The sequence below is a fragment of the Seriola aureovittata genome, chromosome 10 (genome assembly GCF_021018895.1).
Source record: "Seriola aureovittata isolate HTS-2021-v1 ecotype China chromosome 10, ASM2101889v1, whole genome shotgun sequence".
In the NCBI taxonomy this organism is placed as follows: Eukaryota; Metazoa; Chordata; class Actinopteri; order Carangiformes; family Carangidae; genus Seriola; species Seriola aureovittata.
Genome location: NC_079373.1, coordinates 9,478,666 through 9,503,242, shown reverse-complemented (window position 1 = coordinate 9,503,242; position 24,577 = coordinate 9,478,666). Strand labels below are relative to the sequence as shown.

The window sequence follows — 24,577 nt, the reverse complement described above, 5'->3', positions numbered from 1 at the left end:
TCTGGAAAGGAAGCAATTAAATCTTTATTAGGTCTGCAAAGACTTACCAAAAAATAGGTTAATATAACAAAAAAAAAGTCAGTTTCTCATTCTTAGACCATACAAAACCACATAGCATCACACTTCAATACTGCTGATTATTCCAACATGTCTTAACATTTATATATTATGCCATTCGTTTACAACACAACAGAAAGGAGAAAATAAATTTCATGGACCGAGCAAAACATCGAACCAACATCACTCAAAGATTCGTAAACCACGCTGTTGCCTTAACCACACTCTGAATGTGGATGCATACTTGTAAATGTCATTTCTGGAGTTAATACAAAACTTTGGCACAATCGATTTTCTACCACCACGAATACTGTAAGCAAATGTTCTTGCAGGTTTTAGTGTAATGTTGAGTATGTTGTAATCCGTTGAAGAGCAAAGGACTGCTGAGTTTGATTGATGCGTGCACATGATGGGGAAAGGCCGGTGGGTCAGAGGAGGAGGAGGAGCGATGGAATATTGGTACAGTTTATTTTAGGGCACAACCACTTTGTAAGGGCTCCCGGGGACGTTGTCGTCACCCCATTTGACGATCACGGTGTAGCTGCCCTTGTCCTTGACGGTGTAGGTGACGTTATAGAGCTTTTGGCCCATGTGCTTGACATACACCTCCTCGCAGGGGGTGTGAGGTCCATGCACGCCCACCATCAGCATGTTGGTGCCTGGACAGAGCAAGAACAGGGGGATTTAATGATCATGGTGTACAAAAGTAGCACAGGTTCATGTGTTTGTGATTACGATTCAGCTCTACTTCAGCGTTTCAGTGTCTTTCAGCACTTTGTTTTGGTTTTTACGGCCCACAGCTTTAATGTTCTGTTTACTCTCACATATTAAACTTATTTCCAGCATTAGCAGGTAGATGTTTTCAGTAAAAAAGCTCTGATAAACTGCACATGATCTGCCCAGCACCAATCGACAGATGAAGCGACTAGCTGGTGAACATGGTGGTGCATTTTGCTGCTGAAGAGCCCGATATTTCCCTCAGGAGTTGGTGTAGAACAGAGAACTAATGCGAGAGTGAATACTGGACTGGTCAGCTGTATGCCATATGGCCAAAACAATCTATTAATATTACTTTAGTCTGTTGTGTCTGTAGAAACTGTGGTTGCCTGATTTATGCTTTTACTCTATAAAAAGACAATGCGTCTGTGTCTGTTGTGGATGATGGTCTCACCTGCTTTGCCGCAGTCAACTGTAAAGTTGTTTTTCTGTCCCACCAAAGCCTTGGACAGACCCGTTCCACGACAGACCACCTTGCTGGCGTCGGATGTCAGTTTGGTTGAGGTGGTGGACGAGGAGGCGCTGTACGCACCGGCCACTTTGGAAGTCTTGGTAACTGTTTCAACCAAGACAGAGGACGTCTCATGGAGGCTGTGTCCCCCTGACAGCCGGGCACCTGGAGGTGAGGGAGAGAGAGAGAGACAGAGAGAGAGAGAGGTTATCTAATGTCATCAAGCTTAAGTCCAGACATTACATAACGCACTCAGCATGGAGAGAGATATGAGGGGAAACAAAGACGCTGCTGCTCATGGGGAGAGTTTCTCTCCACAGAAAAGTGCAAGAGAGTGGACTGTTGCCCTGGGCTCAAATAGAAAAATAATTCATACCACTTTCAAATAACTTGAAAGTGGTATGAACTTCCAAGACTCATGGGAATTCTTTTCAATCTTGAGAGTATTGAAAAAAAAGAAAGAATTTCTATGCACCAAGTAGTGACAAGAATATATTGCTACGGTGCCAGAAAAAGACAGCTTTTATGTAAGATGTACCACTGAGCTGTATAAACGCAGATGACATAACATTTTCCTGACTTCCACACTTTTTTCAGAAGAACATTTGTTTCATAAGTGAGACACTTGTCATCTGAGATCTACCAGATCAGATGGGAGAGTGACTGTGGAGCAGACCTGTGATTTTAGCTTTGAAAGGACTGCCCACTATGTGCTGTGGCCCGCCGTATTTGATGGTGATGAGATAGTTGCCGGGTGCCATGGGAGTATAGGTGATCTTGTATCCTTCAGGACACTCCCGACAGTCCATCTTAACCTTGGACGGCCCGTCGATGTTGACAGATAGAGTGGCTGAGCCTGCGTTACAGGTGTTGACCACAAACTCTGAGGGTACACCTGGAGGAAAGAAGAAGATACAGATGGTTAAAGAACGGCTTATAAAAAGGAAAAAGGTAATATCATGTTAAATTATCAGCAAACACAGTGCACATTTCATCGGTGGGGATGATATCTACCTGTGGTTCCTCCCTGCAGTCCAGGGCCATGTGCAGTCACCATGCCTGGGTCTCCAATCAGCCCTGGGTCTCCCACTCGCACGTTAAAGGGGCTTCCAGGAATGTGGCATCCATTGAACTTGACATCTATGGAGTGGACTCCATTCTCCCGTGGAATGAAGCGGATTGCGTTCTTGTCTGAAAGCACAAAAAGAGAGGTGGAGATGTGACAAACTTGCACTCACAAACGTAATTCTCACAGATAAAAAAATAAATTCTCAGACTTTTGAATTTTCACTTTGTGAGGTTAGTGCGTACCGCTGTCAAGCTCAGTGACATAGCATTCCTCAGAAGAGCCGGAGGGGGTGTGGACTTTGGCGTCTACCACACCTCGAGCCCCATTTCGCTGCACCATGAAAGATGCTTCTTGGTTCACCTTCAAGTCCTTCTCCTGCAGGAGACAGGGAGGAATATCATCAGAATATCTGTGTGTGTGTGTGTGTGTGTGTGTGTGTGTTTGTGCGCGTGTGTGTGTTTGTGCGCGTGTGTGTGTGTGCGTGTGCGTGTGTGTTTGTGCCCGTGCCCTGACGGACACAAAGCGTGTGACTCATCATGCCTGAACGAGAATAGATCGAGCGGTTGGGTGTGAGAGGCAGAAAAGGTCAGAGTTTACAGCGAGGCGTTTAGTGTTTTTGCCCCACAGGCGGACGAGCGGTCCTAGCAGATATAACAGAGAGGTAGCGTGACATTTTAAATGTTGGTCTGATATTGCACTTCACCTGGCTTCTAGTGGAAGAGAAAGCACTCTGAAGTGGCATTTCACTTAACTAAAAATATATGTTTTTAGCATTGTTGGCAGTTGTAATGGAAACTGTGAACGCAAATAAAACAAGCGTCTGTGAAGTGAGGAGACCGACCATGTGAGCCGTCGCGGGTATCTTTATCTCCCGCTCACTCTTTTCTGTCTTCCTTCCTCCCAGACAGGAGCACAATCGCACAGACTAGCCGTCTGCCCACACATAGCACAGCTTGTGTTGCCCCACATGAGCAAGGGACAGTTAATCCAGCCCTTCATCACTGGCCAGCATCACAGTATTATAGTTGTGGATACTGCTCCAGCACTGGCATTCAAGTACACTTCAAGGGCAAAGTGCTATTAGACAGAAATATCTACAACTACTCTCACATTATGTTAAATGCAATCTGTTGCTTACACATTCTGAATGTGTGTCAGTTGTTTTAATTTTGTGCAACAGAATAAATTGGCTTTTCTAAACTGTGTGTGTGTGTGTGTGTGTGCGTGCGTGTGTGTGTGTGTGATCTTACCTGAAGGCTTGTGACAGTGAGCCTGCGGGCCTCGTCTGACAGTGTAGCAATCGGAACAATGAATGGGCTGTCAGGGATGTGCTCGTTGTTGAACTTGATTGACACCTCATAGTCACCTGGGGAAGCAGACAGGTTGTTTACTGTCACCGTTAAATGAACTGGAGGGAGTATGGGAAGAATTACTGAAAAGTTTAAAGGTGCAGACACGAACAACACTCAGTTAAAACGTGTAAATGAGGAAAATTCTACATTTGTGCTACCTGGTTCTTTCACTATGTAGGAGACTCCGCAAGAACCGTCCTTCCTGTCCTCAAAGGAGATCTCAGCCTTGCTCGGGCCCTCTACAGCGATGGACAGACCACCAGCACCTGCCTCTCTGGTCCAGATACTGAATTCAGCTAACCAAGGTAAAACAAAGCCGGATCAGATGAAGGTTGTGTGATGAGGTTTCATGAAACATTTCTTAAATAGAAAAAACTAAATTCATCATGTCCACATGGTGAACTTACAGGGTGCTCCGGCCACGCCCCTCTCCAGGCCAGGTCCTCCTGCCCGGACCTTGTGTGCTCCTCCCTCCCCCATGGGCCCCACAGTAAACTGGAAGGGGCTTCCGGGGACGTGCTGGCCTCTGTATTTGACGTTGACCGTGTGGGGTCCCATTTCCTGTGGGATGAAGCGAACGCTGTAGGTGCTGCTCCCTCCATCCATGATGTCGGCATCCACCGTTTTCCCACCTGGGCTGGTCACCTGAGCCGTCATGGCCTGGGAGCCGCTCTCGACTGGTGTGGCAGAGCAGAACAGCAGGTTAGATACAAACAAGAGATCTCTGCAGGATGTGGATACTGTTCATTAAGACAAAGAAATATTGCAAAGCACTGTATATCTTTTTAGTATATAGTGTTTCTACAATTCAAAAGGGATGAATGTGGACTCTCACCCTCAGGTCTGGCAGTGATGCCAGCAAAGCTGCTGAGGCTCTCTCTGCCCAGAAAGTCTCCAAAAACATCTCTGAATGGGCTTCCTCCTCCGCCCACCTGGGTGCTCTCCTCCACTCGCACCTCCCTTTTGGTCTCTCCGCCGCGGGTTTTGCTGATCTCTGTGCGCTCAGTGCGCGTGTACGTGTGGCTGCTGCGGGTGAACGTCCTGGTCAGCCTCTCCTGAGCTGAAACCATCTGGAACCAGTTTCCTACACCGAGGAGAAAGCAGTGAGAATTCAAATGTGAGTATGAAGCAGGTTCATTTATTTTAAGGTGGTCGACCGCTGCCCTCTAACCACTTCTGGCTGGCTTCTGTACTCACCTGGGATCTTGAGGTTAAGGCCACATGTGCTGCCCACTGAGGCAATAGAGGACGCCTGCCTCTTCCTGGTAATACTCTCTTTGATCCTTCCTTCTCCTGTCACCTTCACTGTGAAAGGACTTCCTGCATGGGAAAAATGCATATACAGTACATCAGACAAAATTATCATTTCTTTTTTTAAGTGTCAAATATTTCATATTTGTACATTTTTCAAGTAAAAGATTCAAACCTGGGATGTGCTTTTCAGCAAACTTGATGTTAACAGTGTAACTTCCAGGTTCTGTTGGACAGTATGTCACTCTGCACGTCCCATCCTCTACATCTTCACAGTTGATATCCACTTTGCTCGGACCCTCAATTGACAATGCTAGACCTCCATAACCTACAGGGACGAGGGAGACATAGTATTAAAGTATTTGTTGCTTCTGTATTTTTCTCCCAACAGCGTTTTCCATAAAGATGAAACAAACCGCCTCTGATGCTCACCTGCATTCCTTGTATCCACAAAGAATTCAGCCATTTCGAAGGTGTGTGCCTCCACCAGGCCTTTACCGAAAGCCTTGACTCTGCTGGCCTCGCCGATCTCTGACTGGCCAACCATGATCTTGAAAGGGCTGTTGGCCACGTGCACGCCGTTCTTCCTCACACTCACTTCATGTTCACCGACCTCCTTAGGGGTGAAGGAGATACCTGTGGACATAAACAAGGTGGAGAGGGGGAAAAAAATCAAGGAAAATGAAATCTAAATGCATTAGATAAACCCAACAATGCCTTATCTCTTCCTGTTATTTTGTGTCTCTGTCGAGTGAATATCTCACCGAGGTGTCTGTTGGGCAGTCTCTTGAGCAGGCAGGGCTCCTCGTTGCCTGATGGAGCTCTGATACTGGCAGTCAGAGAGCTCAGATCTGTCTCTGTGATCTTCAGGGACACGTCAGCCGCTGTGCCGACATTCAGCTGGGATGTCCTGGTTATGGCGTCATCCCCTTAACATAAAAAAAGGTGCTTTAGATTTTTGTCAACCCTTAAAACCTGATTTATAGCGTAAATATACATGGTGTATAAAAAAAGTTTTAAAAAAGGCTGTGGGAGAAATACTTTATCTCCTCACCAGTGATCTTGGCAGTGAAGGGACTGCCAGAGATGTGCTTGTTGTCAAACTTGACAATGATGTTGTAGTCTCCGGGAGCCGTGGGCAGATAGGACACAGTGCAGGTACCATCTTTGTTGTCCTTACAGGTGATCTCGGCCTTAGAGGGACCCTCCACCGCCAGCGACAGACCACCTGGGAGAGAGAAAATAAGCCCCGTTTCTTCCTTATCTGCAGTGTGCTGTTGCCGACAGTTTAACCAGGTTAACTGTATTACCTGCAGATCTACTGTTAAGTGGCAAATATCCCCAGAAATGAAAGCTATTTTACCTTCGCCTGCATTCTTGGTGACCACGGTGAAAGTGGCGGCCTTGTTGACCATGCCGTAGCTCAGACCTGGACCGTAAGCAGTCACCACTCCACTGTTCACAGCATCCACATAGAACTGCAGAGGGCTTCCTACAGGGAATATAATCATCGGCAAACAGTGATTACACTCAGAACTGCTTATAGAGTCGCCTCGGCATGAGACATTTATCGTTTCCTGCTTACAAGAATAAGATAGCAAGGGCAGCCGCGTCTTATCCCCGTAATGTGGTGTGTTACTAACCTGGAATGTGGTTGCCCTCATATTTGATGTCCATCTCGTGCAGGCCTCTCTCTGTGGGCTGATACTTGATGGTGATGGTGCCATCCTTATTGTCAGTGATATGTGGGCGGGCAGTCTTGCCTGAGGGCATCCGCACCTCACCTAGAAATGACAGCAGCATGGTTAAATGTCAGTGACCTAAAAATACTGTTTGTTTGTGTGTGTGTTTGTGTGTGTGTGGATTTAGTTTCTGTATGAGTGGTGGATGTCACACCTGTGATTTCTCCTTGCTGCGGCGTGAAGGGGACGAGGAAATTAACGGGACGGAAGAGAGGATCCACGGTATCGCGGGGAGCGACTGGCTCATTTGTGGCCTGTCAATACAGGGAGAGGAGAAATAGTTGGTTTCATGCAATTGAATGTCAGGAGAGGAAAAAACAGAGCACACAACTGTGGCAGCTTTTTACCACTCGTTTACTCACCACCACATGGAAGGGGCTCTTAGGGATGTTCTGCCCCCCAAAGCGGATGGTAATAACATACTTCCCGGGTTCGGGGGCTGTGTAGTAAATGTCAAATGTCCCATCATGGTTCTCCACCACGTCCATGTCCAGCTCCATCCCCTGTGGAGTCAGCACCTTACAGGTCACCTTGCCTTTCCCAGCAGCCTTGGCATCCACTGTGATGACTGTATCCTCGGAGGTCTGCAGTTTCTGAAGACTCGCTGGGAAAAAGGGAAAAAAGGGGGGTAAAAAAAAGTGCTGCATAAATGCCTGAAAGAGCACAAAAAATAAAAACAAAGCCTTGGTTACTCACACACGCCATGTCCTCCAATCGACACTGAAATGAAAAATAGCATAGTTGTGAATATACATATAGAAATGATAATGAGAAGTATTTTTTTTATTTATCAGTATCGTTGTGGATCCACAGTAGTTTTCTTACCAGTCAGGAGGCATTTGCTGGCGTCTCCTGTGGGCAGGGACTGGATGCGGTATGGGGAGTAAGGAATCTCATCTCCTCCATATTTAATGGTGATGGTGTAGGGGCCTGTGGAGTCAGGCACGTATGACACAGTGTAGGTGCCGTCCCTATTGTCCTGGATGGTTGCATTCTTCGGTTTGCCCTCTGGGTCCTGTCAGTAAGAGGATATTGAGTTATTTTAGGTGGCAACTTGTGATTCAAAAGCTAGAGATCTTTGAGTGAATGTGTCTGAACCCACCAGAATCTGCACAGTGAGCAGTCCCTCTCCGGCATCACGGGCATCAATGGTAAACTCCACAGGCAGGCTGGCAGAAACACCTTTGGTGTCTAGACCGGGGCCACTGGCACGTACCTTGCTGGCGTCATGCCCAGGCTGAGACATCACCTTGAATGGACTGTGGAAGAAGGACAGAGTATCAAATGTAATTACTAAACCCAATCCTACAGAAGACAGAAACAGGAAGAGAAAATATGTTGAGCTGCACTTCTCTTTCTTAAATCCAGCCAGACAGAACGGGGCTTTAATTAAGACATATCTGCACATACTGCCTGGCTTAGTGGGATCTTAAAAACTCATACTGTACCTGTGTGGGACTTCCTGATCTGCATATTTAACAGCTACAGTGTAAGGGCCGTCCTGAGCTGGGGTGTAGTGGACTGTGTGGGTGCCATCGCCGTTGTTCTTCACACCAACTGGCTCCACGGTACCTGGGAATAAGATATTATGGAAATAATCACATACCACAAACTCACTGTTTTTTTCACTGTATTTATCTGTCACTTTATCAGTTTGTGGGTTTTCATTGCTGCCCAATTTGTCCTCACCCGTAGGGCCGTAGAGTTTGACGTCCAGTGGGGCCTGTCCAGCCTGAGTAGAGTCTACTGTGAAAGTCTGAGGAACATGGGCTCTCACTCCGCTGCCCAGACCTGGACCTGAGCATTTCACTTTGCTGGGGTCCACGGGGTCCTTCACTGGCACACGGAACGGACTGCCAGGGATCGGGTGACCTCCGTAGTTAATGTTGACGTCATAATCTCCAGGAGTGAAGGGGACATACTCCACACTGCAGCTGCCGTCTTTATTGTCTTTGCAGGATATTTTTGCCTCTGAGGCTCCCTCAATGGTCAGGCCCAGGCCCCCTGTCCCAGCACCCCTGAGAGGGAAGCCAACACTTTAAATTTATTGCACATATTTGAGTTAAGCCCCAACTAACATCTCCTTTAAATGCGATCCAACAGTACCTGGTCTCCACAGTGAAGCAGTTAGACTTGTTGGTTATTCCTCCCTCCAGACCTGGTCCGTAGGCGCGCACCCGGGTGGGATCGCACCCTTCCACCACAGACACTCTGAAGGGACTCTTAGGCACAGGCGCATCCTCATACAGCACCTCAATCAGATGCATTCCTGCACACACAGGTACATCAGTTCAATATGTGCTATCATACCTCTCCGCGTCTCTCTGAGTGTTTTCAAAGCAAGCAAATATTTTCTGGTATTGCCACTTGCTTTTAATTATGGGGCAGACAAATTCCCTTTTAGGGAGATAAACATCTGTTTATTTATGAAAGATGCCATCTAGAGTGCAGACGAGCTGGTGAACGTACAAAGAATTACATCTGTTCCCTATTCATTATTCTGTTACAACATTTTTCTGACAGGGCCCTCTCAGTAGGTCTACATGCCAGATTCCCAGCCACACTGCTACGATATCAGAGCATGTCTGGTGGTGGAGAAGTGCTCTGTGATCTCTTTGCTTTGTGTTATAGGTCTCTATTAATATCCCCTGTCATTCCCCTGCTGTATTGCTGTGTGCAGGCAGCCTTCAGCACACATACCTGCCTGGTTAAGAGCTTCTGTTCCAGAGCACCCTATTTATAAAACAGAGCCTGTCTGCCTGCCTGCCTGCCTGCTCTCTGCCCCTCAAACCTTTGCTTCACTGCATCATTCTGTATTTATACCCCTTTCTTTCTCGCTCTTTCTTTTCCCACTCCCCTGCTTTATTCCCAAATGGCTCCCCACACGAGCACCTGTTAGTGGTTTCTCTGTCTGTCTACATGCACTCGCTCAGACGGGCTGTCTATGTAAAACCCTCTGATTATCTGCAGCGGATAAATTGAGATTTTCAGGTTTGTAAAAGTTTGTTACACTTTTTTTTTTTAAAGAGATATTTGTTCCATCATTGTTGTTCTAACGTCTCTCCTCCTTATCCTTTATTTGCACTGTTAAATGACATAATGCAATATGCTCCTACCATCCTCAAATGCCGTGTACTCCACTCTGTAGGTGCCGTCTCCCTTGTCAGTGATGTAGTTGTCTGTGTTGGTGCCGGAGGGGCTGATAATGTGAACCTTCACATGATTTCCTCCGACCTTGTTGAGGGCGCGGGCATCAACGATGAAGTGGGTGGTGACCTCCCTGAGGACCCCTAGAAATGGAAAAAGTCTTTCATGTGATTTGTTGCCAGAGAGTAACATCAAACACAGTTCCAACACTACACATTATAAATCTTTATAACTGATTCATCAGCTGTTTATGACCTAGTTAAATTAATAGACATGAGAGCTGCAACTGCCAGTTAAATATTTCCATTACCAACTAATCAAGTAATCGTTTGGTCTTTGAGATGTAGCGGTGAAAAATTCTTGTTCCAGTTTCCCAGAGCCTAAGGTGATGTTTTCATATTGCTTGTTTTGTTTTTGTCTGAATTTTTAATGATATAAAACAGAGAAAAGTATCTGGGATTTTTTCTTAATAAATAAATGATTCTTTGATTTTTTTGCAATTACTTTTACGTTGAATTACCAATAATTTAATAACTTTTTTAGCAATAGTACATACTGTAAGTGCATCAGAAGCTGAATATGACGTGCTAACACATTGTTATGTTTATTTTGAGGTTCTTGGTCTTGTTACCTCTGGGCTCCACTCCTGGCCCGTAGACATGCACCCCGCTGGTGTCCACAGACGGCTCAACCTGCAGGACCTTGGGAAACTGAGGAATCATATGGCCACCATACTTGATCGTGATGGTGTGTGCGCCATGGAAAGGTGGTATGTACGTCACAGAGAAGATCCCCTCTGCAGTTTTCTGGATGTGCACTTCAGCCTTAGCCCCGGTCTCTGACACGATCTCGATGGTGAGCTCAGCGTCGCCTGCACGGGTGCAGTCCACGGTGAAGGTCGCTGGTTCGCCTGCCTTGGCCCTCTCTAGACCAGGGCCGCTGGCCGTCGCCTTGCTGGGGTCGAAGGCTGGGCGCACTGCAGCTTTGAAGGGAGAGCCGGGGATGTGCTGCTCTGCATACAGGATGTTGATGGCGTACTCTCCAGGCTCTGTGGGCAGGTAGGACACTGAGCATGTTCCGTCGCCGTTGTCCTGACACTCGATTTTAGCTTCGCAGGGACCCTCAACGGTCAGGCCCAGCCCGCCTGCACCAGCTCCCTTTGTGTCAATAGTGAATGGAGCAGGTTTACCCACAATGCCTCCCTGCAGGCCTGGGCCAAAGGCTCGCACCTGTGATGAGAACAGCTAGGTCAGTTTTTGAGATGTGGTGTCACAAACTTGTATTTGAGAAGTTGGGACAGAGTGAAAAACTACATGCAGCAAACTTTCACCTTTGAAGAATCAGCGGGCATCACTGCCTCCACCCCAAAGGGGCTTCCCATCACTGGGTTCCCATCATAGCTGACATCAACCTTGTACTGCCCCTCCTCTGGGGGAATATACTTCACACTGTGAGTGCCGTTGGCTTTGTCGGATTCCAGCTTGCATGGGATTGGTCGGCCAGAGGGTGAGGTCATCTTCACACCTACATTGCCCTGCCCACCAGCGCCCTTTGTGTTAACTGAGAATTCCTGATCCTTTCCGACCTCGACTTCTGCAAGAAAGATTAACACGACACACTTAGCATTTGCTATTAATTACTTTTATAGTGTATGTGAAGAGGATATGATTCAGTATTTGTAACTTACTGGTGTCTAATCCCTCCACTTTCACCTTTCCAATATCCAGAGGTGGAGCCACTGTGATGTGGAAGGGGCTCTTGGGAATGGGATCTCCTCCATGAGTCACTGAAATTGTCATGTTTCCCTGCAAAAACACCAGAACAAGAATGAATATTTATTGATTCGGGATATTACTGTGAATAATCCTGCTCTAATGGTATTGGGCTTCAAACAGAGGCCTCCAGTACCTGTTGAAGAGCCGTGTACTTGACAGTGTAGGAGTAATCGTGGTTATCGATGATCTCAAAGTCACGAACCGCCTCTCCTGGGCCTGATGCTGCAAAATGCACCTCAGGCTTGGCCTTGCCAGCTCCCTTTGTGTAGATGGTGAAGTGGGTTGGAGTGCCCACCTCCACTCCTGAAACACACATGTTTTTTCAGTGTTATCAATCCAAGTCAAATCACATGATTTTCTGTGACATAGAAGTATTGTAGTTGGTGTTTGCTCGCAAATGAAAACACCTAATAAGTTTAGTGTGCTTGGTAGCTTTGTGTATATCTCACCTGTCTTGTTGAGACCAGGACCCTCTGCTCTCACCTTGCCAGCATCATGGGAAGGATCCACTTTGACTTTGAAAGGACTGATGGGAATTTCCTGAAGAAGGGAAATGTAAAAGTAATCAAAACAATAAAAATCCATCATTTGACAAGTGATGTGACACACAACGTCAGTCCCTCCTCCAACAGGAACTGTATTCTTACCTGGTCAGCAAACAGCACCATGATGGTGTATCGTCCTGCACCGGGGGGAGTGTACTTGACAGTGAAGGTGTCATTGTCATTCTTGATGATGTCAAAGTCGATGTCTGCCTCGGCGGGGCCGACCACTCCTGGGGCACACTTGATTCCAATGCTGATGTCCCCTAATGGTGCATAGCAATGAGCAATGAGCAATGAGCGTAGTTCATGAAGATTATTCAAAATTAGATTGCTTGAATAAACCCAAGAAGTCCATCCGCTGCCTAGAGCTTTCTTTTGAGCAACATTTTACCAGTTTCAACTGACTTCACCTCACCTGCTCAACTCAGCTGCACAGATTAACCAATTTTGTTCATTCTGTGCTTTATATTTTCCAACATTCACAGCACTCATTTCACTAAGAGTCAGCTACACTCAGAAGTGTTTTTGTAACCGCCCACATAATCTCCTTGTACATGCTCACCTTGACCAGCCTCACTGCAGTCCACAGTGAAGTATGTTGGCTCGTTAGCCTTGAGCCCTGTCTTCTCCACTCCCGGCCCATAGACCTTGACTCTGTCTGGATGAGAACCCTCTCCAACCAGCACCTAATGAATTCACAGTGTACTTGAGTTAGAAGCAATTGGTTCAAGTAGGACTGCTGCAGTCCTCTTACTTTGTCTTTATTTGATGGAGTATCATTATATTAAATTGACTGAATTTTAAATGCAGTATAGCTCTATGTGTGTGTGTGTGTGTGTGTGTGTGTCTGTACATCGTCATGTGTCTTACCCTGAAGGGGCTGTTGGGCACGTTGACCGCCCCCCAGCTGATGATGATGGTGTGTTTAATGGGCTTGACAGGAGTGTACACACACAGATATGTGCCGTCTCCCCTGTCAGTGATCTTGATGTTAATGGTGCAGCCTTCAGCGTCCTTAGTGGATACAAAAGCATGTCAGCTATGGTCTGTACAGCCAAATGCAATATAAATGATGCGTTCCTATAAATAACCAATGGCGGTTTCACAGACTGGTGCTGTCCATACCTGCGCGTAGATCTTGAGGTCGCCCTTTCCAGCCATGCGAGCATCAATGGTGAATTCGGTTGGTTTGTTCACAGTGACACCAGTTGCCTGCAGACCTGGTCCATAGGCTTTCACCTGCAGCCACAAGAGACATTTGAACTTTGTTTAAAATATAGTCAGAAACGATCACCATGGTAACCGGTTTTATCCTGACATGTATGCTTTATAACTCAGTGAGTGGGAATTACCTTCTCAGGGAAGACGTCATTGACTGCAGGGAGGATGTGGGCCATGAAGGGACTGTCCTTGATGTCCTTATCGTCACAAATGACATGGACGGCGTAATCACCGGGCTCAGTGGGCCAGTAGCGTACATCACAGGAGCCATCACCCTTATCGTCACACTCAATTTTAGCCTGTGATGGGCCTTCAATGGAGAAGCCTGAGCAAAAGAAGAAAGTATTCCCACATTTAGAGCACAGATTTGAAAATGAAAGAAACCCACTTTTTATCACTTGTGCACTCACCCAGAGTTCCAACTTCAGTGCCGATGGCCTCTACCACAAAGTCAGCAGATTTTCCCACCATGCCAGTTTTCAGACCAGGACCCCAGGCCCTCACCTTCTGAAAACCTGCCTCCTCACCCACCTCCACTTCGAAGGGGCTGCAGCACACAAGAATGCCCAATATTACCTTCTGTAAATGTGAATGTGCATTGTTAATGAATAGCTAAAGGCATCAACAGGACCCTACCTGCGCGGAATGGGCTGGCCTCCCCAGGTGATGCTGACTGTGTATTTACCAGGCTTAACAGGGTAATATTCACATTCATACACTCCATTCCCTGCGTCTCGCACTTTCACTTGCTCCTCTGCTCCAGCTGAGGATAAATAATACAGTCAGTATGGATTCTTTTCAAGTCGAAGAAACATTTTATGCATTTTCGTATACCTAACCTATAACTGAGTGAATGCAACACTGCAGACGAAAACCCAAACAAAGAAAATAATTCCAAAATATGCACGAAGAGGAGTGAGGAGAGATGCAGAGAGCTGTCTGACTCACTTGGTCCTTTGACGGAGACGCTGAGCGCTCCGCTGCCAGCTCCCTTGGTGAAAACTTTGAAGTCTGCAACCTCCTTTACTCTCACGCCTTTAGGCTGAAGGCCTCTGCCTGTAGCTCTGCAGGCGTTTGGGTTTATGGCTGAAACGAATAACAACAAGTGTGAAAGAGAGAAATATTCAGCAAAGCAAAAGGCAGCTGAGAGTAGCCAGCAGCTGACAGCGGTGTTAGTGGCAAAGACATTAAAATATCCAATTCAAATGGGATTCCTTAAATGTTGACTGACAGAACCTGAAAATGAGAATGACGCTTTTTGCAGCACAAACAAACAACGCAAGTACAGAACATTCGCTGCATGGGATATTGACACAAATGAAGTGCATCAAGGGAGCTTCTGACAACATTTCCGTCAGTCAGTCAGAAATGTTGACTGCAGGCTTAAATTGAATGCTGGCTGATGCAAATTTATATGCAATAAAAAAACAAACATGTCAACGGCACAAGCAAAGATATTTCACAGAGAAGAACAAAGTGGACAGAAAATGCAAACTGGGACAATCGGAAACTATTGGCACAACATTGCATCTCATCTCTCTGAATTTAAACCATCAAGCTGCAGGACGCAAGAAACAGCACCGCATTGAGCCGCGGCACCAGAATCTTAGAGAAAGCACAGAGGGGCGTCGACAAGGTGCGGCATAGGGAAAGGTTTGGGGAGGGATCTGGCTGAGCAATGGGCACAGGCTCCTTCCCAGCAGACCATACTAACTTGGGCGGCCGGGTTTTGGAGGGGGAGCCCCCTTCCCACCCTTCACTCCAGGAGGGGCGCGCACTGACTGAGGGATTATCTGCAGGGGAGCTCCCTTGGGAGGAGCAACAGGCAGAGCTAGAAATGACAGATAGGAAGGGTTATCGTCTATACTGGGTGGTTTGACCCAGGGAGAATAAAGATGACTGCAGATTGTGATGGATAGATCGCCCTGACACTAACAGCACGCTAAGAAATCTGATTTGTCTGACAGTAATTTACAACGCAGACAGATGGCTCACCCTCTGAGATGTTGACAGTGAAAGGACTCTTGGGGATCTCCTGGCCTGCAAACAATATGTGGATGGTGTGAGGGCCCTCTAACATGGGACGATAGGTGCAACGGAAAACACTGTCGCCCTTATTCTCCAGGATGAGCTCCACTGTGTCCTTTTTGCCCTGAGGATCGACGATGACCACGCTGACGTCGCCATTACCAGCACCTGAGGGTGACAGAGAAATAATCAGCTATCAAAGGACAGATCTGATCCTGTAGCTTGAGTCTCTCTAAGAAAACTCCAGTGATTCTTTTGATTTAGGCTTTGACTGTCATGTCATACATGTCAGTATGGAAAGTGGTAGAGTTTTCCATACTTACCAGCTGTGTAGATGTCAAAGTAGGTGGGTTTGTTTGCCACATTGCCTGTAGGCTCCAGACCTGGTCCTCTTGCATGGACTTTGCTGGGGTCACCCATATCCTTTGCCACGTTCACAGTGTAGGGGCTCTTGTCGATGTCCTGACCAGCAAACAGCACTTTCACCTAGAAAAAAAAAAACAGAGTCTGGTTTGTCCTTTTTCGTGCTGGGTGATCGATGCACTCAATGTGCAAACAACAAATAATAGCAGTTAGGTCCTTACCTTGTGGACACCCTCAACTTTAGGAAGATAGGTGACAGTGTAGGTTCTGTTTTTGTCCTTGTTGGGTTTAACCTTAGCCTGAAGAACAAGTAGACAAAGCATGAGAGGGTTAGATAAAGATTAGATGCTACACTTTTAAACTTTGAAACTTAGCACCAGGATTCTCTGAGAAGGCGTGTGGGCTGTATGTTAATAGTCCTTGTGTATCAGGTATAACTTGCCTCCTCTTTGTGTCCCTCCGGATCCTCCACATAGACCAGGACCTCACCACTTCCAGCTTCCAGAGTTTCCACCGTGAACACAGCTGGTTGCAGCACCTTGTTGCCATGAGGCTCAATACCTGTAATGTAAATATAAAGACATGGACTGTGGTGAAATACTCTGCAAAGACTGATGCAATGCAACAATATTAAGGTCAGGCAACAAAGTGAATGCACCAACAAAAAAACTATTAAAAAGTTTCTTTAAAGTAAGCCGCTTGTGTTTTTGCTAAGGTATCTAAGTGGCACTGCTGCCTAACATCACTGCTTTGATATTCAGGACTAAGAAGGGAAACAATACTCATTAAACATTCATACTGTTCATATGAATTGTTGTGAACTGTGCAGGTGCGCGCTACCCACCTGGTCCATAGGCTTTAGCCTTGTCTGGGAAAAGCTGTTTGGGCCTGAGAGGAGCGCCGGGCTTCAGTTTTGCTTTGGGGAACTGGGACAGGTAGGTCATGACTGAGTGCTCATCCACATCTGGGTCCACGATCTCCTCAGGTGCAATCACCTAGAGCACAGAGGAACAACTGGGGTTAAGTGTAAAGTTCAGTTTTATGCAACTTCCTGCATTAACTGTGACCATAATAAAAACACCATAGCCTAATTTATGTTTCCGTTGATTGTATTGTCATTTGTAAGATGGCGATGGTTAACTCTTCATACAACTTTTTAACCTCATTTTGCATAGTGCAATTGGATTTAACAAGGATATTTGTTCCCTCCAACTCTGACTCCTCTCGCCCTTGCAGCGCTTGTTTGCCTGTCTGTCACACAGTGGCACAAAGCCATGCTCCATGCCAGTTATATTTAACCCCAGGACAGCGGGGTTAAGGATTGTTGCCTTCAATAAGCCAGCCAGGGGGATTTATCCTGAGCCAGACCTCTCCCACATCTCCTTAACACCACCACACTGGAATCCAGCCCCCAGGCTCTGCAGAGCCATTACATACAGCCCCCAGCTATCTCGCCAATGCTAAGCCTCATGGAGAAGAGCTAACCCTGTGTCTTAGACAAACAAGTAAACAACCTGCATAGTGCACATTACAATACGAAGACTCAGAGTCTTACAAATGGGACTGAAAATATTGCACTCTTGCTCTGTTCACATTGTTATTGTGATGAGCGCGGGCAAATTTACACCTGTGTTTCCGTGGCTGGCTCGGAAGGTGTTAAGAAATCTCACACCTCCACAACTTCACGAATCTACCAAATAAAACTCCTACACCCTCACTCACTGAGAGCTACAATAAAGTAAATGGAAATATTAGAAGTGAGCTGGGTAATAAATATTTCATGATACCCTCCAGCGTGATCTCCCTGGAAAAACACTGGGCTCTATATCATCTGCAGTGCAGCCTTTTTTCAGTTCAGTGCAGCCTCACAGGTGTATGCACATGCGATGAGGCATGTTTGCATTTTCAAATGCATCATGCTATTTGCTTGGACATGATTTGTGCTTACTCAATGTCTTTCCACTGAATATATGTTGCTTAACAGAGGAAACGCATGTCTTAGATCAACCCCATCCAGGCGAACTCTACAATTGATATCTATATTGCATCTTACCTGAGGCACACCCAGCCAGTCGTCGGCCTGTTGCATGGCTTCCCTGGCATTCTGCACAGGCTTGTTTGGGTCCCACTCCGCCCAATCAGGACACAAACCTATCGGAATGCAAACAGATTAGACAATTCTGCACAGACAAATTCAGACAGTGCTACACTTGCTATAATAAGGCCACTTGGGCTGTCACTACTATCTCTCCAATGCCTCCAAATACAACCTTACCCACACTGCTGTGCTCCTGTGAATTAAAAAAAAAAAAAAAAGTGGGACAATGAAAGTGTCTCCTGACTGTTCAAAAGAAATAACCTCGACAGACGCTCTGGCACTTTCACCGTGGCTGACGCTAGCCTCCTCTCTGCTGCTAATACCTAAATTGGATTAGTGTTGGAGATGGAGTGGCCACTCACTCAACAGGTCCATACATGCACACCACAGAATACCATTATCCAATTAATATAGACACAGGAGCAAAGTATTAACAGGGCTATGTTTATATAGATCTGTGAGGAATGGGTGTGCTGTGACGGCACAGAAGAAAAATGCTTTGTAAAGCCGTCAGCAGGGAGGAACCAGGGTGGGCTTTCCGCCATGTTATTGGGAAATCAGTGCTGTTAAGTGATGTCAGCTCTGGAGTAAAACCATAGCCATGTAGTTCATAATGCAACATCACTGTAGTACCAAGGGAAGCAGGCATATGATGTAACTATGTAAGAATAAAATAAATATAGTAACATGCAATTGTAGCTATCTGCCTGTTGAGTTTCTTCACGATCAATCCAATAAGTTACTTGTAACTAGTTTTGCACATTTGTATCTGAATTAAAAGCAGAGCTTCTGTGTTTCAGAACAGAGATAGTTTCTTCAGTAACCCTGCTGTTTGGTGAAAGCTGATGAAACAACAGAGCCTTGTATGGTCAGTGTTGCAGCACAGTGTTTGAAAGATGTGTCTCTTCAGATCAATGTCTCATATAAACACAGTTTAAACATGGCCTTCTACACTTCTGCTACTCCTCCACCTTTCACTCTGCGAAGCACAGTCAGAAGTGGACTCTCTAATGTTCAGTGTTGGAAGCAGAAGCCTAAATTGGCAGTGACTCAATTTGTGGACTTGTGGTCCTTGGATGTGTGGCTTAGGCACCTCCCTGTGACAGATCACTCTGCATTTTGATGCGGAGCCAAGCATCCCCCTTGACAGAAGAGGAGGAATGGTGCCCAAATTTGGGGGTGTTGTGTAGCAGCATGGCTATAAACACGAAAGCCAGGCTTGGGCCTCGGGGCTTGAAACAGTGAGAGTGAAAGCTTCAGTCATTGTGGGACAGCTGGCAGGGACGTCCTCCGGCCATCAGCAACCCCTCTACAACCCACTGACACTGCCTGCTCTCCAGAGACAGATTAAACTGGCTGACATATGAATCTGAATTTGGATGTGTGTTTGTTACTGTGTGTGTGTGTGAGTGTGTGTGTGTGTGTGTGTGTGTGTGTGTGTGTGTGTGTGTGTGTGTGTGTGTGTGAATGTTTACGAGATATATACAGCCCTCCTTTCTAGATGAGGAGCGAAGGAGACAAATTCTCTTGAGAAGGTGATACTGTCTCAAATACACTGACTGACACATGCTTGACCCAACCTCCGTAGCAACCAAGCAAAACCACCATATACAACGAGCCTGTCAACAGGCAGCGCACGTATTCTGACTCAGCACTTACTCCACCCGCCCTGTAGACTCAGCCGAAGCCACTACAAGCTTCTTACCGGGGGCACAGTTGTCGACCAGAGCTCCCAGGGCTTTGCCATCCCGCCAGTCACGGTTGAAGTTGTTGATGGGCAGCTGGGGCACTTTGTTCTGTATCCAGCCCAACAAACGCTGTTTGGGGGTCAGCTTCTTGGTCTCCTCGTCATCCTCGTCGTCCCACATGGGCATGGAGATAGAGTAGTGGAGGATGAGAGTCCAGATAAGACCCAGGATCAGCTTTAGATTCCCATCCACAATGGCTTTGCTATCTGTAGTTGGACAGCAGAGACAACAGTGTTGATGAGGATTAATAACTTCCAAAAGTTCACATAATGCACCATGTCTCACAGTATTGGGTCGTATACTAGTCAACTGCATCTTCCAGCTGTATTTCCATTCTCACTTGTTTTCGTGCCCTTCTAGGGAGATTTGTGCAGTGTAATAGTGAATTGGTTTAACTCCTGTATGTTGTATCACTGACCATTGCACCCTAATGCTAAACCATAAATTGATTATATAAATTGCTGTTATGCCGAGATGACCAGCCTTTTCTGAGTAGAAATATAAACAATGATGATTGACTGCTGCGGAGACAAGAATCTAATGCTCCTCACTGCTTTCCCCAAGCCCCTTTCTCTGAGACAGCTGTCTGGCTGAGGACCCCTGACAATCTGTCATCCAGTGACAATGGTCCTCTGAAGACAGTGACAGCTGAGGATATGTGGAAGTGGATCCCCTCTCTGCATAAATACCACTTGGATTTCAATTACCTCCAAACTTATAGCGTTGGAGTGTGATAAATCAAACAGACAGAGATTAGAATCATCGACAGCGAGCACACAGCCCCTTTCCTGAAGTTCTCTAAGGAAAAGTTTGTCAAATAAGCAGTTTTAAATCCACTCTCATTTCCAAATTCAGATCCTTTAAGCCAAACAACCTCTGAGGAGTGGTAGAGTTTAATGTTACATCAACTAATCTTGTGTGATACACTCCACTTAATTTAGCAAGACTTTAATAACGGAGGCACTTGATGCCAGTTGTTTATCACAGGACTCTTTTATTGAGGCTGTTTATCTTTTCATAGACCAGTGGACCCCGTCGGAGGGTAATGTTTGATGTGTCACCGTTTGACTGGCACCGGCAGGTGGCACGACGTGTCACAGTGTAGTTTTGATCCCGCCATGTCCGGCTTTAAGGGCAACTGTGTGGTCAAAGAGACATCCATCAAAAGGTATCTAGTTACACACTGTGACACGTGTGCAACTAAGCCTGTGGTGATTTTTTTAGTGTCTCTGGGTCACTGTTACGACTGAGACATCATATTAATCGGGCTGCTTTGCCACCTGCATCCAGAAAGAGGCCAGGAAGTAAAATGCAAGGACTTCTTCTATTATCATGCCCTGTTTCTGTCAAAACAGTCTGACCTAGTGTGTGTCTGTACAGCTGCAGCAACTGTGCCAGACACTCACTTACACGTTCATTGCTCCACACATTATCCTGGACACACGCTCTGCTGACTTTGAGGTAATATCTGTGATTGTGACCTTTGCCCTCCTGTGATCAGCAAGACCCCTGAGTATTGAGACTGCCATTGACAGTTTCACTCAGTGTCATGTCACACACACACACACACACACTTTCGAACAAACACACTCAGTGCATGTCCAGCTGGACAGACTGTGGCCTTCACAGTCCGCCGGCCAAAGCCTCAGCCATCCCGGGAATTTCCCTCAAGTGTGTGGCAGGGTCATCAGTCACCAAAACAGAAAAATACTCTGTCAAAAATTTAATAACCTTTCTCCTGTATGAATTGTGTGGCTGTCTACAGGTGTATAATTAAGCCATAACTCTTCATATTGCAATATCTGTGCTTTTCATACCATGCTCCTAGTTTCTCCTCGGTTATTAAATAGTTTTAAGGAGCTGGCATCCTGTTCACTCTGGTGAAGTGAAGCCTTCCTGTGGATGTGACACAAATTCGACAAATCCACTACAATTTCATGTAATTGCAGCTATCTGTAACTGTAGTCTGATCCCCAAATCCCACCAGAGTTAATCCTCACCTCACGGAAGTTGCTGATGGTACTGGACAGGAATGGCTGTCAGCTAAGAGCCCCACTGAGTCGGTCTGACCCCTGACCTGTCAGTACCGAGTTTGTGTGTCTGTGTTTGTGTGTTGTACTGCTGTCCTCATATAAATTCTCATTAGTACAGTCCTAGTGAATTTCCAGCCTGTAGTTGACCAGATTGCTGCAGTGGGACTAAGATAAAGCACACTATGGAGCCACTAAGCCATTGGCCCTGACACAAGTGAGTGACCTCAGTGACACCTCTGCCGTAACTTTCCAATAAGCTGTTGACCTCTGCTCAATGCAGCTTTCCAGAGGCCTGTGAAAGCCATGTCTCACTGCTGGCTGACACCTGGGCTGATAACATACCAGCACGGCAGCTACAGAATGTGTTTGTGTTTGTGAAGATATGACAGCTTTAAAAATATCAAAAGACATGAAACGTTTTCATCTTTAAAATAAGCACTGCATCTTATTAGGACCTGGGCACACAGGGTCAGTGTCAGCTGTCATAAATCCTTCCCTCTTATTACTCGCTCCTGTCTAATAATAGTCTGCTAACGTTTTTATGTTTGCATTTTACAGCTAAATAGTTTCCATTCATAAAGCCATTAAAGACCGACTTACCTATGGAGACCAGTTTGATATGCTCTCTGTCCAGGAACTCTAGTGCCACAGAAACATTTTCCAGTTTCATCTGACGGAAGTTGGGTCTGCTGTGGTACTTTCTGTACATTTTCTTCTGGCTCAAAACTTCCAGGAGTGAAATGAGCTTCAGCCCATCACTAAAATCCTTCTGCAGGTCGGTGATGGTCTTGTTGACGCACTTGAGGTGCTCGTTGCACCACCTGGTGAAGGTGTTCTGCTGGATCTTCTTCCATGGCGCGTCCTCAGCCAGATCCTTCTCCGTGGCCGGCATCTCGTCGTCCTCCTCTTCCCCAAAGTCAGTGGCCTGGTAGTACTGTGGAGGCAGCTGCTCGTCGCTGTAGTTATTGCTCATCATGATGGCTTTTTCCGTGTCCACTTTTATACCCGGGTGACACTTAAGTGTTGAATTGTGCGCTCGGCAGCGCAGAAAACTTTAGCGGGTCGATGGCAAGCGGAGGAAAGTTCAAACTTGGAGGAGTTTAAAAAGCAGCCTAGAGACTTTTCGGATGTACTTGCGAAGAAAGCACTGAGGTCAAGGCAGTGATGGATTAAATTATCCGATTTACAACGTGCAAGGCAGCTGGTCGTCGCTTTTTTTTTAATTGGCACCCTCCTGACAAGTCGGTCCTTTCTAATATGGCCCCGAGAAGAATGTCGCTTTTTGAAGAATGGAGGTTGGTGGCAGGTGAGCTGGATCAGCACTGTAGGAGTTGACTCTGAGCGTGTTTAACTTGACTGTTGAGAGAGCAAAGACGTGGGTTTATAAAGGACCCCTGGCCACGTCACTCAGCCTCTGTGATCATAGTCTATTTGTTAATCCATAAGGATAACGGGAGTCGGGGTCGGTTTACTGGGAGGATGGGGCAGGGATTGGCCAGACCCCGATAGCGCAACAGTTGCGGCATGCTCCTTATTTTTAGGCGCTCCTATTTGGGCGCATGGGGGCTGGGACTTACCGATTGTTGTGAATGTGTGTCATGCTCAGGGTCCAAGCGGCTGAACAATTGAGCTAAGAAAAGAAAATGAGAAGTGTAGTGAGTTTCCCTGTCCCAATAAGTTGTCAGTTTACAGAGAATAATTATCCAAAAGTGTAATTTTTACACATCGATATCTCTCACTGAGGCCACAGAGACATATTTTAAAGCATGAGGTCATCCTGGTGAAGATGAAGCAACTGCATTACGTGTGTTTCACATTTATCTGCCACCACTGAGTGAACAAGCAAAGGTCAAACAAGCTCAGGATGGGTTATAGGTTGATATATAGCTTGATATTAAAGGAAAACTGTTTATTTAGGTTTGATATGGAATTAAATCAGTTTTCTGCACCAACAAGGAATGGAATAGTATTTAAATATACTGTAGGACAAAATTTAAAAATGTATATACGCACATATAGCACAGTTTACACATTTAAAATGATCTTTTCAGGCCACATAATTTGTTTTTGTCAAAACCAGAAAGGACAGAAACTGAGCTGTCAGTTTAAGGAAATTTCTCAAATGAATCAGCACCAATTAATATTATTTTTGCTGCAGGTTTCGGGACCGTCACTGTGTTGTGACTCAGCAGTCAGTGACATGGCAGTGACACCAGATGCCAGCAGCAGCCTTGATGAAGTAGTGGGAGGTAAGAATAACTGTGACACATGCAGAAAGCAATCTTGGGATACTCAGTCTGGACACAGACAGGGGTCCCCATGTTGATCCCCTACCAAGTAACAGGATACTCTAAAGCTTTTTTTATTCATTTTAAAAACATTTTTAACCAGTTGTTTAACTGTTCTACAACTAATTTATCAAATTACTCTATGTACAATATGAATCACATACACTATAAAGTCACCAGTATAAATTTAAATGATCTTGTCACTTGTGTCACGTCAGAGCCAACCAGAAAGCTCAGGTCATGTTTGTGAGTGTGATTCGTTTCCGTCAGGAGAGAGATTTTAACTTTGTTGTTGTGCCACAAAAAATGTCTCTTACAAAACGTATCGTCACACTGACATATCATGGTTACAGGTCTCATGTTCTAACTAAATACTACCTACAAAAGCTGAACGGCATCAACATCTGTCACTTTGAGTCGGTTACACGATGACACTGTATATTTTATTTTGAAAATGAAATAATATTGTTTTTGTCCGTATCTCCCACCCTTGATAGGACGTGTCAGGTATATGTGAATAAAGTGAAAACCAAATCACAGAACTGTATCCGTTGAGCTAGACACTGTTTACTATATCTCCAGGGGAATGCCCATGGCTGCTCTCACAGTCAGCTTTCCTTTTAATTAGCTTT

General features: G+C 45.9%; 1 protein-coding gene across 3 annotated transcripts; it reads right to left on the bottom strand.

The window, feature by feature from the left end:
• Window positions 1-23,021, bottom strand: LOC130175905 (filamin-C-like). Of its 3 annotated transcripts, XM_056386562.1 has the most exons (47): window positions 22,258-23,021; window positions 19,582-19,830; window positions 17,832-17,929; window positions 16,623-16,773; window positions 16,221-16,339; window positions 16,000-16,077; window positions 15,739-15,901; window positions 15,383-15,583; window positions 15,102-15,218; window positions 14,336-14,473; window positions 14,024-14,150; window positions 13,798-13,934; window positions 13,519-13,712; window positions 13,292-13,405; window positions 13,037-13,180; window positions 12,729-12,852; window positions 12,269-12,429; window positions 12,071-12,161; window positions 11,755-11,924; window positions 11,534-11,651; window positions 11,177-11,439; window positions 10,478-11,075; window positions 9,816-9,989; window positions 8,806-8,968; window positions 8,389-8,717; window positions 8,148-8,271; window positions 7,802-7,958; window positions 7,525-7,714; window positions 7,396-7,419; window positions 7,062-7,303; window positions 6,854-6,953; window positions 6,601-6,741; window positions 6,321-6,449; window positions 6,012-6,185; window positions 5,722-5,886; window positions 5,390-5,593; window positions 5,133-5,285; window positions 4,904-5,026; window positions 4,542-4,790; window positions 4,114-4,383; window positions 3,865-4,002; window positions 3,605-3,720; window positions 2,597-2,729; window positions 2,300-2,476; window positions 1,962-2,180; window positions 1,229-1,450; window positions 1-716 (listed from the first exon to the last, which is right to left on the bottom strand). In XM_056386562.1, the coding sequence occupies exons 1-47, from the start codon at window positions 22,631-22,633 to the stop codon at window positions 529-531; spliced, it is 8,235 nt and encodes a 2,744-aa protein (XP_056242537.1). In that variant the 5' UTR covers window positions 22,634-23,021; the 3' UTR covers window positions 1-528. The 3 variants fall into 3 exon arrangements, with proteins under 3 accessions (XP_056242537.1, XP_056242539.1, XP_056242538.1); XM_056386564.1 differs by lacking the exon at window positions 15,102-15,218; XM_056386563.1 differs by lacking the exon at window positions 15,102-15,218 and having other exon boundaries at window positions 8,148-8,717.
• Between the last annotated feature and the right edge of the window lie 1,556 nt (window positions 23,022-24,577).